Here is a 19,079-nt window from a genome sequence, read left to right as displayed (position 1 = left end):
ATTGAGGAAGAATGAAAATGGACAACACAGATGGAACATTATGGTAAGTACATAACTTTTTTTTCTCAGTTTATTTTTTAGATTTTCTAAAATTGTCTTATCTAAAAAAAAATTTCCAGAAACTGTAAAGCGCTATCATTTTTAGTGAGCTTAGACCATTTTGCCAAATAACTACAGCTCTCTCTTCCATGTTTATTAAACATATACTTGCCTGGAATCCCATATTCCATCTCTATTAAGTTACTTGTGCTGGCGTCCATTATAAAATCCTCCTCTATTAGCAGAGAGATATGCAACTATAATTAGGGTCACTCACTTTCCCAGTGAAGAACCCTGTCTATTACTTTTCTTTATATTTGATTAGACCGCAATCACTCTTGAGAAGAAAATTCTGTCCTACTTTACAAGGAAACTCAGTTTTTCTGACAAAGGATACTCTGCCCTTGTATATCCCAATTAGACTCCACTAGCACACAATTAAATAGCTTAATGCTGTTAGTGTGGGTAATTACACATGCATTCAGTTTCCCAGATGCATACAGTTTACCTGCTTACATCCAATCAGAACTAGTGAATAAAATTTTAGTAAAGTTTACCTGTAGAGACTCTAGACTGCTGAGATTTACACAATTGCTTATTGATACAACTGAAACTTGCCTGACAAAACACTCTTTTTGGACCAGTGGCAATTCCTAATGCAGCAACACACACAATACCTGTCAGAAATTTGAGTACACATGGCACCAAACTGTTGAGGTACCAATAAATTTAACATGACACAGTTCAGCAGAGAATAATAATCTCCTTTACTGCAAAGGGAATTGCAATGTGTGAGACTAGGGAGTCAAGGTTCTATCTCCCAGAACTACAAAATCATGGAATTTTTATACTTTATTTTATTAAATGCAAAATTACTGTCACAATTATCGAACAACCACAAACCAATTAAAAAATGAACACTACAATTAAAAAAATGAACACTACTGCATTCATTTTTCTAAGATCTCCTGACTACTTTATTTATGACTTTCCATATTAGGCATGGGTTCTGAATTCCACAAAAGAACTTTCTACAGAGGAGAAATCCTTTTTTTAAATTTCTTACCTCTGCAATTGCTAATATCAGACAGAAAGCAGATTTTCTGATACATACCGAAAAACATTTAGGAATTCATCTTATTATGAAAGCATATTAGAAATGAAGTGCATACACTAATATTTTCCTTTATCTATACACCTCACCCTTCCCAATACTCAGCACAACAAAACTATCCCAGGCAGTGTCATGGCTCAAAGTACCAGGAATTTGGCTTCATCTGTGGCTTTTTGGAAAGAGTTTGATTCTAGAAATATTCTAGAAACTGCAACTTGGTCCTCTTTATGTACTTTTACAAAACACTATATAAGCTTGATTCCTTCATAAGATCTAGATCAGGCTTTGCAGACACAGTTCTCCAAAGGCTTCTGGACTCCTCTCCTCCCACCTCCCAAACTAGTAAGCTCAGGTAATCTACCCATATAGCTAATGTTACAGTAGCAGTGATGAATTTGATGAACATAACACAGGTGTGCAAGTAAAGCTACTATAACAGTAGATGTTTGAAAGATCACTGCTGCAGTAGCCACTCCCTCTATTCTTTTTTTGGTGTGATGTTTATGCCAGGGTGCGGTTCTTTTTTTGTTCTTCCTAGCATTGTCCTTTCAGGGCTCAACCTCCCTCTCTATTTTGACACGAAAGCTCTGAAGGGCTTGGAACTTATATAGCTAAGGCTACTGCAGCAGTGATCATTTGAACATCTACTGTTACTGTAAATTTACTTATACAACTGTACTGTCTGTTTATTGGGAAAAGGAAAGGGTACCCTTGATAAGATAATACAAGCTAAGACTTTATCTCATGAAAGAGCAATGGCCCTTACTTACAGTAAAGATATTGCTAAAATAAAATCAATTATTTCTAGAACTGGAAGATATTTTTAAATTGTGAGAATATGTGTAGAGTAGTAGGAGCAACCCCAAAATATAAATACTGTCGGTGGGGGGGGGGGGATATAAAAAATGTAATGCAGCTGAAACATAATACAAAATTATTTGATAAAGAGAAGAAAGGTACCTATAAATGTGGATCACGTGGAAATCATATTTTTATTTCTGATTCATATAGTGCTAAAATTTGAAACAACAATCCTGGCAAAAGAAATATACACACACACACACACAAATATATCCATTTGTCAGTCCTGCCACACTTATTCAATAGGGAAAACTGAAAGGAGCCTTAGAAATGTGTATGAGTATGTATGCATCTCTTTGTATGTATGTGTGTGTGTGTCTATACGGGTTACTTTCAGTTTCCCGACAGACGACTTCACCGACACCCATTCCACCGACACGTCAATTCACTGACATTTCCAAACCCGGCGTTAACCACGCGGTTAGTAAGCACTTGGCCATCAACTTGAACTTTGCCCCTTACCCCTGCGGTAGTGCGTTCTCGGAGTTGGTATATTTAGTAAGGGGGTGACGGGGCAAAGCCCTCCACATTGGTGGGTCAGTTTTTTTGGGTATTGTAGTTTGTCGGGATGGCCGAGTGTTTACTAACCACACGGTTAATGTCAGGTTTGGAAATGTCGGTGAATTGACGTGTCGGTGGAATGGGTGTCTGTGAAGTAGTCTGTCGGGAAACTGAAGGTAACCCGTCTATACATATGCATACATGTATGCATGTGGATTCACTTTATAAGCTCGAAATCCTGAAATATCGAATTTCAGAATCTCGAGCTCATAAAGTAGAAAGGCTAAAACATCGAACACCCAGAAGCGTGAAATTCAAAATCGCGACTTCTATACTATACACACACACACACACACACACACACACACACAACCCAGTCCTATGTACAAGCAACCCCCCCATACACCCCCCACTTAAATATACTAACTCCAAGGTCGCACTACATACGCAAACACACGAAACACCCCCACACAAGCTACATCCCCCTAGCACACACACACACACACACACACACACACACACACCCCACAGTAACAAAACATACTAACACACACTACAGCCCCTACCCAAAACCCTTAAAACATAAACACTTACCTGAATCCATGAACAAAGTGCAACACCAGATTCGCTAATTCAGCATCTCCAAAATGCGAGATTTTGAATTTCGTGCTTCTGGGTGTTCACTGTTTTAGCCTTTCCACTTTATGGGCTTGAGATTCTGAAATTCAATATTTCAGGATTTCGAGCTTAGAAAGTGTTTCCATGTGTGTGTGTGTGTGTGTGTGTGTGTATATATATATATATATATATATATATATATATATATATATATATATATATATATATATATGTATATGTATGTGTATGTATATAAATGTAAACACACAATGTCTATATATATATATATATAATGTATGTATATGTACACACACACACATATATATATATATATATTTATATACATGAACATATATATATATATATATATATATATATATATATATATATATGCCAGATATTTTTGTGATATAAAAAAATGAGACCACAATAAATCATTTCAAAACTCAGTTGAAAAACAAATCTGTTAGTGGAAAAAATATAAAGAATAAAAAAAAAATACAATACGCTGGTTGCATAAGTGTGCACACCCTTAAACTAATACTTAGTTGAAGCACTTTTTGATTTAATTACAGCATTCAGTCTTCTTATGTAGGAGTCTGTCAGCATGGCACATCTTGACTTGGCAATATTTGCCCACTCTTCCTTGCAGAAGCCTCCAAATCTGTCAGATTGCGAGGACATCTCTTACACACAGCCCTCTTCAAGTCACCCCAAAGATTGTCTATTGGATTTAGATCTAGGCTCTGGCTGGGCAATTCCAAAACTTTAATTTTCTAATGGTGAAGCCATTCTTTTGTTGATTTTGGATGTATGCTTAGGGTCATTCTCATGTTGAAAGGCGAAATTCCTCTTCATCTTCAGCTTTCTAGGAGATGCCCAAAGGTGACTGGTATTTGGAACTGTTCATAATTCCTTCCAGCTTGACTAAAGCCCCAGTTCCAGCTGAAGAAAAGCAACCTCAAAGCATGATACTGCCACCACCATGCTTCACGGTGGGGATGGTGTTCTTTTGGTGATGAGCAGTGTTTTTGCATCAAGCATACCTTTTGGAATTGTGGCCAAAAAGTTCAACCTTAGTCTCATCAGACCATAACACATTTTCCCACATGCTTTTGGGAGACTTGATGCATTGTTTTGCAAATTTCAGCCGGGCTTGGATGTTTTTCTGTGTAAGAAAAGGCTTCTGTCTTCCAACCCTATCCCATAGTCCAGACATATGGAGAATACGGGATTGTTGTCACATGTAGTACACAACCAGTACTTTCCAGAAATTCCTGCAGCTCCTTCAGTGTTGCTGTAGGTCTTTTGGCAGCCTCCCTGACCAGTTTTCGTCTTGTCTTTTCATCAATTTTGGAGGGATGGCCAGTTCTTTGCAACATCACTGTTGTCCCTTATTTTCTCTACTTTTTGATGACTGTCTTCACTGCATTCCATGGTATAGCCAATGCTGTGGAAATTTTTTTGTACCCTTCTCCTGACTGATACCTTTCAATAATGAGATCCCTTTGATGCTTTGTAAGCTCTCTGCGAACCATGACTTTTGCTGTAGCAGGCAACTAAGTAAATGTCAGAAAAATCCTACTAGGACAGCTGAACTTTATTTGGGGTCAGTCAGAGTATTTTTAATTGATGGGAGGTGTGTACCCAAAAAGACTGAATGCTGTAATAAAATCAAGACAAGACAGTGCACACTCCGGTAACTGCCAAGCAATAAACAGTTAAAAATGATCTGGCTGCACAGAATCCAGATCATTTTTAACTTTTTATTGCTTGGCAGTTACCGGAGTGTACACCGGACTACTGATTGCTGTAAGCTTGTTTTATTCAGCTATTAAACCTTGTTGGACTTTACAGTGTACGCTCGTCTTGTCTTGTGCCTATTAGTTTTTGGATGTTTTTAGTAAACATGCTGTAATAAAATCAAAAGGTGCTTCAACAAAGTATTAGTTGTAAAGGTGTGGACACACAAAGTATGAGTTTAAGGGTGTGCATACTTGTGCAACCAGTGTATTGTACGTTTTTTATTTTTTATATTTTTTTCCCCTAACGGATTTGTTTTTCAATTGAATTGTACAGATTATAGGTCACATTAAGGGTGGGAGAAGTTTTAAAATGATTTATTGTGGTTTCTTTTTTTATATCACAAAAACCTGGCATTTTAACAGGGGTGTGTACACTTTTTATATCCACTGTATATTTATTTATTTTTACATTTGTTACCGTGTGTGTGTGTGTGTGTGTGTGTGTATATGTATATGTATATATATATATATATATATATATATATATATATATATATATACACACACATATGTGCGTGTGTGTGCGCATATATATGTATATATATATATATATATATATATATATATATATATATATATATGTATGTTTTATATTTATACACACACACACACACACACACACACACACACATACACACGCGCGATATTATGAGAAAGTGCCACAAAAATATGTTAAGTAATCTTGCACAGGCTTATGTAAACTTCGCCTGTTTTAGTATCCTGGAGAATGAGGAAAGAAGTCCAAGTGATGGATACTGGGAGAAACAAACTGAATTTAAGAAACTTTTTTGGCAAATGAGGTTAAATGCTGTTACCCTTCATGGTTTATACAGACGTATCTCTGTCAACTGCTTATTAAGGCTTTGGAGTTCAGAATGATGGGATGGCATAGTAATGGGAATAAGTATTTTGAACTTTGTAGTAATATATTTTTGTAAGTTTCTTATTAATTTATTGTAGTAAGTTCTTAATTTAATAACCTATAACTTTCTATATATTTTGATATAAGGGATGTTATGTTAAGTGGGGTGGCACAGTGATGCAGCAGTTGTCACCTCACAGCAAGAGGTTCTATGTTTTGATTTTCAGCTGGGGTGCCTTCTGTGTGGAATCTGCATGTCCTCCCTGTGTTTCTCATGGGTTTCCTAAGGGTGCTGTAGTTTCCTCCCACATTCTAAACACATGCGTCTGGAGCGTTTCTCCCTAGGCCTCCATTGAAAATAGGCTCTGTCCTAGTCAGACTTCCCTGGTCATCCAAAAGTTTAAGTAAATAAATAAATTTAGTGATGTTGTTTTATACTGTTATATAAGCATGTGTGCTTAGTGAATGTCCTGTTCTGATGAAGTCCTTTATTTTTTCATGTGAAAGCGCTAAACAAGCATTAAATTCTATTTAATTTATTCTTTGCCTATTTGTCAGTACCTTGGTGGCATTGTTTTTGTTATTGTTTATTGTTGTTACCATTTCAGCTGTGTGGGTCTTCATGTTTTAAGAGCAGTCCTGGAAAATATTAATGTATTCAGTGTGTCATTAGGACCAAGTATATGTTATAGTTTCAACAAATAACATTTTTATCTGTTGCTGGTTTTTGAGCTTTAGTAAAGCTATTGTTTGAGACAAGAAAATTTCACTGACACCTGTGATGTACCCTTGAATTTACATTTGTAATTGGTAGTTTGAGTTCTGATCTTCCAACAGTTGGTTCATATTTTAAAAGGAATGAATATGTATTTGAATATTTTTTTTATTTTCAGAAATTTACATCAGATCACTACATTCTTTAAATGGCAGCTTTTCCCTGTGAATTCCTGAATTGGCAGTCTGATTATTGGGAAAGTGGGTAGTTTGAGCAAGAAGCATGAATTCTTAATATTGTGCTCTCAATTTCTTGAGCTCTAAGGCATTCCTTCTCGGTAAAGTAATTAGAAACTGAACTCTTTGTCAGCATATGTAATAGAAAAGCACCATAATATTGATATTAATAAACACTTATTTTTTTGGAGATGGCTTTATTAGGATAAGATGGATTTCTGAATCCTCACTGTTTGATTCCCAGGGGTTGATGGTGTCATTGAAAAGATTCCTCCTGATTTTCACTCACCTAACCAGCACTAACAGTACAGTTCAAGCAGGCTAAATGGGTAGCTGTCTTTACAGCTCATGCAGATACAAGTGTGGGACATGAGCATAACATAGTACCAACTGTTTCTCATTTTCCATGGATGCACCGTCATGGAATTAGTGTATATAAGTAGGAGGCAGTATTGGGTGTTATGGGGCTTGTCCCCTTGTAGAAGTTCTTGTTCTGATGTTTGCTTTATGCCTGTTATGTAGGTGAGTTTTCTGTTGTACTGCATTTTTTGAGCTGTATAAGTGCTTGGTGATCATCGATGTGTGATCATGAGCAATTTACAGTTAGTGCAGACTTCATAGTTGATAATTGATTTGTTTGCATGTTATTGACTGGGTTACTCCCACTAGGCCAATGGCCTCTTTTTAGGGGAGATCCAGGGTGATACTGATACTGACTCAGAGAAATTTGGCCAGGGCAGCAGGGAACTTCCCCTACTTGCTGTTTTGAGTGGGATTCATTTTGCAGGAGCATTTCATGTTTCTGTTCCAGCCACAGAGGTGGCCTGGACAAACTGGGGCAGATGGAGAGAGAAGAAGATAATGGAGTGGCGAGAGAAATAGAAGAGAAAGCAAATATCAAGACCGGAGAATGTGTACAGGATTCTGAGGAGATGTTTCAAAGAAATGTTTTTGAGGGACATTAGTCAGCAAATGATAGTTATATAATTACAACCGTCCAGTTGGAAGGGTTGTTGTGTGATTTACTGGAAGAAGTGGTTATGCAGAGTGAGCCAGAAAATGAAGGAGATGTTTTTTGAGAGGACATTATGGAGAAAAGAGTAAAGGAGGATGCAGAAACCATTCTAAAGAATAGTGGTAAGATGGAAAATAAAACGTACAGAGAAAGTAAAAGAAGAGTAGCAGAAAGACGGCAGAAGAAAATGAAAAACGGAAGTACATGGTAAGGATTCAAAGTAAAGAAGACAAAAGAAATTGATAGGTATGAAGTGTGGGACAGTTTAATAGCTTCTTTAGGTGTAAAAGCACTTGAGGTAAGATATTTTATTCTTGTTAACAGAGACATTTTGTGACATATTTGAGATTGTTTTTTCAAAGGAAAAGTTTTTTGGAGAATATGAAAAAAGAAAGACTGTAGCACGAGTCTTTGTGATAAAAGCATTTAACAGGCAAACAAAAATGAAAATTATTTTACAATTTCGAACAGAGGTGGAAAGAGAGACTTTAAAAGGATGCTTGAAAACTTTATGTAAAGAAGTACTTGACACTGCAAAAGTTTATGACAAAAGGGGTTTAATGGACTGGTGAATGGGAATGTGATATTATGTTAAAAACAGGAGAAAATTATGCTGAATGTGGAGAATAGGGGTGTCATAAAATGCTGAGGATAGCCCAAAACATTTTTTTGTGGAAAAGGACATTTGATAAGTAACTGTGACAAAAATAAATTTTACACTTGTGGGGAAATGGTACTTGATGCAAAAGATGTGATTTGAAATTTTATAAATGTAGCAAAATTGGACATTTATGGATGGATTGCAAAAATGAAAATAAGAGTAAGGAAAAAGAAAGAAGAAAATGAACAAAGATAGGAAATTTTAGAAATAGTAGAAATATAAGAAGATTATGAGAAAAAAATAGGACATAGAAGAAGGTTCTGAAATAAGTGTTGGAAGAAGATATAAAGTGTGAGATAGTAAAAGAAAAAAACAATCCTATTTGTAAAAGGGGAAAAGACAGGAAAAAATTAAAGGGATAAGTACAAAAGATAAAATAAAGGAAATGGATGAAAATGAACATATACAGCCAATGATTGGGGGTTGGTATAATGGTTAAGTTGTTTGACCCATGGACATAAGGTACAGTGTTTGATTCTTACCTTTGGAAGAGAAATTGGCTAGTCTTTGAATGCATTATTAAGAAAGTTAAGTATGGATTTATGAAACCATGAATCTAATGAAAGGGGAAAATGAAAATTTTAGAGCGCTTTCTATAAATGTGAATAGTATTTAGAAAATAGTAAGAAGAATAGGGATTTTGAATTGATGTGATACATGTGATGTAGATGTAATTATATTAACAAATGAATAGATATTGCATTCAGAGAAACTGAGGAGGAAAGATGATCTGGAATTTGGGAATGAGAGATTCTGTATAGCTTTATTCTACAGAAATACAGTAAAGATATTAGATGTAACTTTAGCAAAAATGGAAAGATTAACCATTGTAGATTTAAAATGGAAAGAACAGGTGTATAGAATTATAACATTATATGTGTAGACTAATTATAAAGAAAATGAAAGCTTATTGTGTTAGATTTTAAACTATGTGGTGATAAATATGAATATTATAATAACAGGAAACTTTAACTGTGATTTAAGAGGCAAACATAAAAAAGAAATGATTTAAGAAAAATGTTAGACATTATAATGTGTGGTAATTAAAACTTTGGGACAAAAATTCATGGACTTACCAAAGGGATAAGTATACAAATGAAATTGGTTATTTTATAGCATCAGAATGTTTAGTTATAAGAGATGGCAGTTCAAACAGGATTTTCTGATCATCTTGCAGTATGGCAGGAGATAAAGAAAAGCACAGAATTTATAAAAATAGACAAAGGAATAAATAGGATAAATGAGAAAGCATGGAATGAAGAAGGAAAGAGACCAGCAACACAGTTATGGAAAGATCATATTACTATGGGAACATTTTATAAAAATCTGGTTTGAATGGTGGATGATATTTCAGGAAAATATAAACCATGTTTTTGCAATGGCAATATGATGTGAGAAAAGTAGAGAAAGAAAAATATAAAAGCATATAACGATCCATTAGAAGATTTAGAACATAATGATAGGACATACTTTGACAAAGAAAAAGAATTATATGAAAGAAATCAAGAAAACCTAGAATAATTATTATATAAGCCAAGATATTTTTAACAAGGAAAAGGAGTAGTAGTATTGAGTTACTTAAGCAGATTAGTAAAGGAAGATGATAGTGTAATGACAGAAATAAAAATGTAAAAGGAGACATAGAAAGAACATAGGAGAAGAGATATGAAAAGTGTAGTAAAATATGTACAAGAAACATTTAATGAAAAAAAGTAGTGAAAAATATGAAAAGTAAAAAAATTAACAGAAGAAGAGAATAAAAGTTTGGAAAGGATATTTCTTTAAATGAGTTAAATAAAGTATTAGGACAAGCAAACATAGATTCGGCTACAAGACCAAATGGCATAGGGTATGAAATGTATACACGTTTAAGGAACTGGCAAAACAAGTAATCAATCTCCTCTCCGGTCCAGCTGGTGAATATGGGAATCTTGAGGCAGTGTTACAACTGCCTCATGTACACAGACAACCCTCTCCTCCTCCCAACAAATTCCAACATATGTGAGAGATGCAACCATAAAGCAAAACTGGAGGCTAAGCTCTCTCAACTTAGTACTGGCGTAAACTGTCAGGAGGAGAAGGAAACCATACTCACTACAATTCCAGTTTCACATAGACCTACCACGACAGCAAACCAAACACATAAACACACAAAAACATACACGGAGGCTCTAAATAAAAATCTGCCTAAGCAGCAGAGACCTCCAAAGCAGACACCCAAGCAACCTCCACCCCAAAACAAAACACGTGCAACACATAGCTCACAAAGCCAGTGTGCCGAACAGTCACAGCTCTTAAGGCTAAACAACACACCTGATACACTTGTATTAGGTGACTCTATCGTCAGTCTCACTGACGTCCCGCTCACCAGGCTGAACAAGGAGAAGGTCACGGTGCCTGTCTGGTGCTAGGATCTGCCACATAACACAAGCACTCAGGTCACTCCAAGGCAAGTACAAATATGACTCAGTCATTCTCCATGCTGGTGTGAATGACCTGAGACGTACCTCCCTGGACTACATGAAAAGAGACATAGAGGAGCTCTCTGAGCATGTAGCCCAGGCCGGTATGACCCTGACCTTGAGTAGCATCTTACCCTCACCAAGAATGATGCCACAATATGAAGACAAGATGATCAATTTCAACAATTGGCTTAAGTATTGGTGTCATTCAAAGGGGATCCAATGCCTGTCAGCCTGGGATGACATGCTCGACAAGCCACGATGCTTCACTAGGGACGGCTTGCACCTGTCACCCCTGGGCTTTCGGATATTGGCAAAGGCTCTTGCCACCCCCATAGTGCCTTTTTTAGGCAAGGCTCAAAAGACAAACCCACCTCCATAGGTATCACAAGGGATAAGAAACTAAGAGTAATGCTACTCAACGCCAGAAGTCTAAACCTCAAGATGCACGCACTCGAAACTCTCCTTAGCATGGAGAACATCGATATCTGTGCAGTAACAGAAACCTGGTTCAAGGCTCCCGAGAGCACCCCAGCAGTACCAGGTTATACCTCATACCATGCTTTCGGCCCCAAAACTTGGACCGAACCACAAAAGGAGGGGGAGTATCAATATTCGTCAAAGATACCCACACCTCCAGGTTGGTGGCAGAGCACAAAGCATCAGAGACTATCCATATGCAGATAACAGTGGGTAAAACTGCCTTCCAGTTTATAGCTTGCTACAGACCACCCTCCCAAACCCAGGAACCCCACTCGGCCTTCCTGAGAACACTGGAAAATATGAAGGGCTCTCCAAACACCATTATATTTGGCGACTTCAGCTACCCAAACATAGACTGGGAGCATTACTCTAGCTCCAACACCCTAGCCCAAAGGTTCCTAGAATTTATAAACTCAAATGCTATGGAACAACTTGTTACCACTCCCACAAGAGGGGAAAACATACTGGACCTGCTCATCACCAACATGGGGACTCTATGCTCCAGACCAGAAGTGTATCCCTCACTGGTAAGATCAGACCATAAACTAATCTCACTGGATATTCACATCCCGACCCCACCCCCTGCCCAGAAAACCGCAGTGAAAAACTTCTCTAAAGCAAATTTCACACTCCTCAAAACCGAGGTGGAATCCTTCAAAGCCCCCGGGCCTGTGGAAAATACGGCCCAGACTGCAGAATCCTTTATAAACGCATTCTATGAACACCTTCAGGAATGCATGGATCATGCAATCCCAAATAAAACCAAGACCCAATCCTCCAAAGGCAGACGTCCTGTCTGGTGGACCCCAGCCATAAACAAACTATACAATAGAAGGAGGAAGCTACTACATGATAGAGCAAAATCCCAAAAAGGGAGGGCATCTCTGATCAGTATTAGCAAAAAACTACTGGCAATCATAAAATCGTCTAAGGCCAGCTTAGAGAGAAAAATTGCACAGGACACTAAGGATAATCACAAGGCTTTCTTTAGTTATGTCAAGAACCTAGGTGGGAATTCCCAGATATGCTCAGAATTAGTCCAAAATGACAAAAAATACACCGAACCCACAGACATTGCCAACATCCTAGCTGACAGGTTCAGCGCAAACCCCCCCCCCCCACCAAAAGGGCAAATATCTATCCCAGCAATGTGCTTGCCCCCCTGACATCTCAGATGCTCAGGTAAGAGCCGCCCTCTCCAAAGCAAAAAACACAGCATCAGTGGGACCAGACGGTGACCTGGGCTGCGTCCTACATGAACTCCAAGAAGAGCTAAACCGAAACATAAAACTACTGTTCAATCTCAGGCTTACTACAGGATATGTACCCAAAGAGTGGCATACAGCAACAGTGGTCCCTCTCCACAAAGGTGGTGCCTCAACAGATCCTAGAAACTATTGCCCCATAAGCCTGACTAGCTTGGTCTGCAAAGCTATGGAAAGGATCATCATGGACCTCATAAATAAAGATATTGGGGACCTACAGACACTGGATCCTACCCAGTTCGGCTTTGTTAAGGGCAGATCCTGCCTCTTAAACCTGGTCGATTTCTTTGAAGCAGTCACCAAGGCCATTGACGAGGGGAAGGTGGTCCACACAGCCTACCTGGACCTCGCAAAAGCCTTCGATACAATGCCCCACTCGGGCATTATAGATAAGCTCACCAGCTTAAATATAAACCCCTATGTCACTAGATGGGTTGCAAACTGGCTCAAAGACAGAACCCACATGGTTAGAATTGCTGGAGCCATGTCAGACTCCAAACCAGTTACAAGTGGTGTCCCACAAGGCTCAGTCCTGGGACCTCTCTTGTCCGGTATATATTTCTTGGAGTTACAGGCCAACACGGAAGGACTGTGGCTGACCAAGTTCGCAGATGACTGCAAACTGGGTGCCATAATCGACTCTCCAGCTGACACAAGCATCCTCCAAAAGGGCCTCATAGAAACAGACAACTGGTGCCAGAGCCATGGCCTCAAGCTAAACGCCAAAAAGTGTATAGTCATCCCCTTTGGCAAAAACAAAGTGCCCACAAATTACCACATAGGTGGTAATCCATTAAGTACGGAAGAAGTAATTAGCGATCTGGGGACCCAAGTTGATAGCAATCTCTCATTTGACAACCACGTGGCCAAAGTGGTTAGAAATACATTTTATATAGCCCACCTAATTATGAAGGGATTCGCATCTAGATCAGGGGAGGTCATCGTGCCTCTTTACTCATCCCTCATCAGGCCCATAATTGAGTACAATGCCCCTTTTGGGATGTACCTTACCAGACACCTGCAGCAACTGGAAAGACCCCAAAAGTACCTCACCAAGAGGATCAAAGGGCTCAAACAGATGCCGTATGCTGCCCGGCTAAAGAAACTCCAGCTCTACTCAGTGGCATACCGCCTGCTCAGAGGCGATCTGTGCCTGACGTATAAAGCCATGTCCAACCCGGAATTAATGGACATGCTGCACCTCAGAAAATCCAAATCCCATCGAGCTACGCACTCGAGAGACTTGAACCTCAGCACTGAAATAAATAGGACATGCTGGAGGGACAGATTCATAACCCAGAGGCTCCCTTCACTCTGGAATAAAATCCCAGTCCAGGTTAGGCAGAGTCCCTCATTCACCCTCTTCAAGAGGAATCTTGATGAGTGGATGGGAGATCGTAGGCTTACCCCGGGTATCACTTCTGTGTCACTGTTAGACAGAGGCACAGTATACTAACCTCGAAAAAGGGCATAGCAAAATTAATTTAAAATGGGTGGCGAAAGCCAAACACACTCTGGCTAGGCTTATAAATACCCTAGGGCAGATAGCCTAGTATGAACCTATGAACCTATGAATTATTTTTTTTAAGATTTTTGAATGAATTGTTAAATGAAGGTTTTATGTATAAAGAATTATGTAGTGGAATACTTAACTTCATATGGAAGAAGGAAGATAGCAGACAATTAAAAAAACTGGAGCCTATTAGTATTGATTAATAGTGACAGTAAGCTCTTTATGAAAATAATGCAAAATAGATTTGAAACTAAAATGGAAAATGTTACGGAAGATAGTATATATAGTTTAAAGAGAAGGTTGTCAAGAATTTTAATGATGAGAAAATGTGATGATATTTTGAATAGAAAAGAAGCGAAAATCATGATAGTGAGACCTTACTAAGGCATTTGATATAACTGGACACGAACTCTTATGGGTAACAATAAAAGAATATAAGTGAGAAAGGTAGGAAATTATGTGTGTCAGCATATAATAATAATACATTTGTAAACACTACAATAAAAACCTAGCAAAGCTAGAGATTTCATGGTGTGATACCTTAAACCTCTTTTAATGGAGGCCCATGGGATATATGCATATGACCTCTTAAGGTCATCAAGTGTTTCAGCTGTATGGCTTCTGAATGTTCATGACTTTTTACTTTTTCTTTTTAAGTCTTCATGGATGCATTTGGCCATAAAAGCCAAACCACACTAGCTGTGGGCATGCATGTTTCGGCTTTCTTATGACCTCATCATAAATATGAATATTATAAGAATAGAAGATAGCACACTCAGGAGTGTTATACCCCCTTATGCTTCACAGCTGTGTCACTATTTGGAAATTATTTCAACTACCTGGTGTAAGACTAGAATCCAGAACCTTCTGCACCAGCAGTGATTATGGCACATGTTGAGCTACTGAAACTGATGTTAAGGGCTATGTTAAAATGAGCAGTGATGCTTCTTTGTATGTGTTACCTTCCACCATTAATTGTGCTGAATATCAATACTGTTCTGTTGTACTTAATCACAATAGCAAAATTGGAAACAAAGCAAATCATGCATAAAGATATGCAGTAGAAGTCCATATAAAAGTGAAATTAATTCTAAAATGTTAAGTGCATTTTTGTTGTAGACAGAATTAGAAGGTGAGGCAACTTTTACTCAAATTTGCTGCAGCAGATTTTGTAATATGATCTAACCATTTCCTTTTATTTATTTATTTATTTTTTGTTTAGGACTGTGCTGCTGTAAATAGAACAAACAAAAGAAGCGTTGCCCCTCGTGAATACAGGGATTGGGATAAGTATGTTTACTTTCTGTTTCTTTTATTTTTTTTTAGTGTTTTCAAACCAGCTGGATAATTTATTAACATTAGCAGATTTCTATGGTTATAGCTATAGCTGTGACTAAGGACATTGCATTTGCCAGTCTCTACAACATGTTAGATACTCTTACAGGCAGAATTTACATAGGTAACAGAAGTATTCAGAGTATGTAGATGAAGATGCTTATTGAATAATTAATTATTTAATAATGAAAATTGAACCTTGCTTTACAAGCAAAAGACAAAGAAAGACCGCAGTGGTTTAATCTGAGAAAGGGGATGGAAGTGCTTACTGCATGTGTGTGGGATATAGGTTTTTAGCTTTATTGTATCTGTACCTATTCTTGTCGTTCTCCCTCTTGCAGAACAAGATTCATGTTTTTGTCAGTCTTGCTTAGTTCTCAACAGTATTTTGTATATATTAATATTTAATTACATCAGAGCAGTCACAGAAGCATGTCTTATTTTTGACTAACTTTACATATAGGGTCAAGTGAACCTTGTATGTAGCAGTACTCACCACAGCCATGTTCTGTTCAAGGGTGCCCGAACCATGGAGTGGGGGGGCAGGGCACTTTCCACAGACTCATTGTTAGTGCCATTGGTTGACTAATGAAGAAAATATAAACACAATGAATACAAGTGATGTGCCTTCTGATGAAGATGATTTGTTTAATTTGAGTATTTATGATAATGAAGTGTTTCAACGGTGTCTGGGACTTGGTGATGGGAATATGGGTGATTATGCTGAGCCTAATGCTGAGTTAGAGCCATTTTTCACAGAATATGGACAATTAGATATGCCCAAAATGATTTCTGACAGTAATTTCATGCCCCCAAGGACAAATAGTGCTATCAATGTGTTTGAAAATTTGATATGCAAAAAAGTTGAGAATTTTTTTGGTAATTTTGTAAGGACATTTTGTTCTTACAATATTACTAAAGAAGAATGGCAGGCATTGCAGGAATTAAGGTCCAACCTAGATAAGGTCATATTTAAAGTAGCTGATAAGGGAGGCAATTGGGTGGTGATGAGTACAGGTCAATATGATGAAATGGTGTCAAAGATATTATTTGAAGATTGGTATTATGATAAGTTACAATATAATCCTATTCAAAGATTTTCAACAGAATTAAACGATATTTTTGGAACGTGGGGAAAGGCTGGTTTTTTGAAAATTTAAAGATGTTAAGAAGCTGATTGTTAAAACACTCAGACATCCCTTCATGTATGCCATTCCAAAGATCCATACAGATTTATTTAAACCCCCTAGCTGACCTATTATTTCGAAAATTGGATTTTTTTTAGAGAATGTTAATTTTTTTTAGATTTTCATCTCAAAAGATATTTAACTGTAATACCTTCCCATGTCAAAAATACTCCGTAAGTATGTCAAGATGTAGTCAATTCTGAATGGAAAGAGAATTAATTTTGGGGAACGGTAGATGTGAATGCTTTGCATACTAACGTTGATAGAAGATGGGGCACGGAAGCTGTGGCTAAGAGATTGGGGGAAGGACCCGCTCAGCATTTCTTTTAACCCTTCTTGAATTTTGTTCAACTCATAATTATTTAAAATGGAAGAATTTTTCTTACAACAGAAGGGTACAGTGATGGGGGCAGCCTTCGCCCCATCCTATGCTATTATTTACATGGGGGACTTTGAAAGTCAATTCATGATGTTGGAAGATTATTTTGTGAAAAATATAATTTATTATAAAAGATACATAGATGATTTGCTGTTTATTTGTAAAGGTAGTGAAGTAGAAGGTTTGGAATTTATGGGTGTTCTTAATAATAACCCACATGGATTGAAATTCACTTGGGGTACTGATAGATTCAGCATCTCGTTTTTGGATGTAATTTTCTATGTAGATAGTAAGCAGAGGATTTAGCACAAACCATATAGGAAACCCACAGCTGTCAAAAACTTTTTGTATGCCACTAGTATGCACCCTCCTCACCTTATTGAATCATTGCCATATGGATAATTTAAAAGGATTCTCATTAATACCTCTGAGGTTAGGTTAAAGGAAATTTGTTTAAATGAAATGTATGATAGATTACAAGTCAGAAGGTATGATGATAGAATATTACAAAAGTCTGGGAATAAAATTATGGGTGATGGGGAGGGTCACACTAGGACAGATAGGGGTTATAATGGAGGAGAAGTTATGTATAAGAAGAATGAAGATGATAAACTATTTTTCACCATGAGGTATTCTGAATTCTCCCCTATTCTGGAAAAGATAGTTAGACAGGCTTGGGAAATTGTCAGTGAAGATAGTTCTGTTGGTTCTTTGTTTCCCAAACACATTGTTTTTTTCATATGGAAGGTATGATAACCTTAAAGAATTGTTGAATAAGAAGTGTTTGAACCCTGTAGGTCAGGGTACGATGGATAGAACAGTAGGTACTCATAGTTGTGGAAACTGTTCAGTATGTAATCAGGTAAAGAACCTACATTGGTGCAGAATTAATGGTAAACTGTATAGGGCCAATGAATTTTACAATTGTAACAGCTACGGGGTGATATACATAATAGGTTGTGGCTGTCACCCTTCTTCCTGGTATATTGGTCAAACCACCAGGAAGGCCAAGGTTTGAATCTTGGAACATTTAGGGGATGTCAGACGGCAGAAGTTAGAAAGTGCCATGGCCATGCATTTTTTTGTCTAAACATCGGGGTTTAGATAGTAGTTTGTTTTTTAGTGTTCTAGCATGACCTATCAGCAACAGGGGAAACTTTAAGAAACAATTAAATAGACTAGAGAGCAGAATGATTATCAATTTTCATACCTTGCATCCCAATGGAATGAACTTAGAAAATAATTTGATTATTTGAAATAGGGAAGTCAGGATGCTGCACTTCACACTTTGTATGAAAATAGTTTCTTAACAATGTTTTGGATGTGCTTTAAAAGCTATATAAAATGCATTTGATGGGATGTTTAGTTACATAATGACAATATTTAAAATTGTTTAAAAGTGCATTCATGATTTGTTAAAATATGTAATACCATTTGGTTTATATAAGAAAGCGCAATAACCTAAAACTTGAGAAAGTTTATTTTATGAATTGGTTTAATGAATTATATTCATATTTTGTATTTCAATGGAATGAATTTAGAAAATAATTTGATTATTTGAAATAGGGAAGTTAGGAAGTTATTTGCACTTTATAATATGTAAGAAAATGTTTTAATAATGTTTTTGATACTTAAAAGACAAAAAACATATATAATATAAAATATACTTAAGACATTCTGTCATATATACTGTCAATATATTTAAAATTGTTTAAAAGTGTATTTATAATCACTGTTTAAATATTTAATTTAATTTGGCTCACACAGAGAAGTGCAACAGCTCAAAAGTTTGAGATTGTTTGCTAAAGTATTGGTTTAATGAATGTGTTAATTTGTTACCTGGTTAATTAAATTAGAAGTGGGGGTATTTATAGCAACAAAATTGTGTTAAAAAAATGTTCCATTAGAAGGCAAGAAGCCGAGGTACCAGAACTGTGTTAAATAAAGAGTTTGTATTTGTCCTTGCAGTGGTGTTCCTGGTCGTGGAGTTTGTTTCTTTGGAAAAACAAAATCTATTCAATCACAAAA

At 37.0% G+C, this 19,079-nt stretch overlaps 1 protein-coding gene across 1 annotated transcript in view; it reads left to right on the top strand.

Moving 5' to 3' along the window:
• The window catches only part of SPAG1 (sperm associated antigen 1), a 3,545,022-nt gene that overhangs the window by 598,380 nt on the left and 2,927,563 nt on the right, over positions 1-19,079 (top strand). The window contains exon 4 of the mRNA XM_044075164.1: positions 15,373-15,440. Within this exon, the coding sequence (XP_043931099.1) occupies positions 15,373-15,440 (68 nt within the window). The remainder of the gene's footprint in view (positions 1-15,372; positions 15,441-19,079) is intronic.

Source organism: Protopterus annectens, chromosome 6.part0 (genome assembly GCF_019279795.1).
Source record: "Protopterus annectens isolate FY-2018-M chromosome 6.part0, PAN1.0, whole genome shotgun sequence".
Lineage (NCBI taxonomy): Eukaryota > Metazoa > Chordata > Ceratodontiformes > Protopteridae > Protopterus > Protopterus annectens.
Note: the sequence above shows the minus strand (reverse complement) of the source record. Positions and strands in the feature narration are given on the sequence as shown.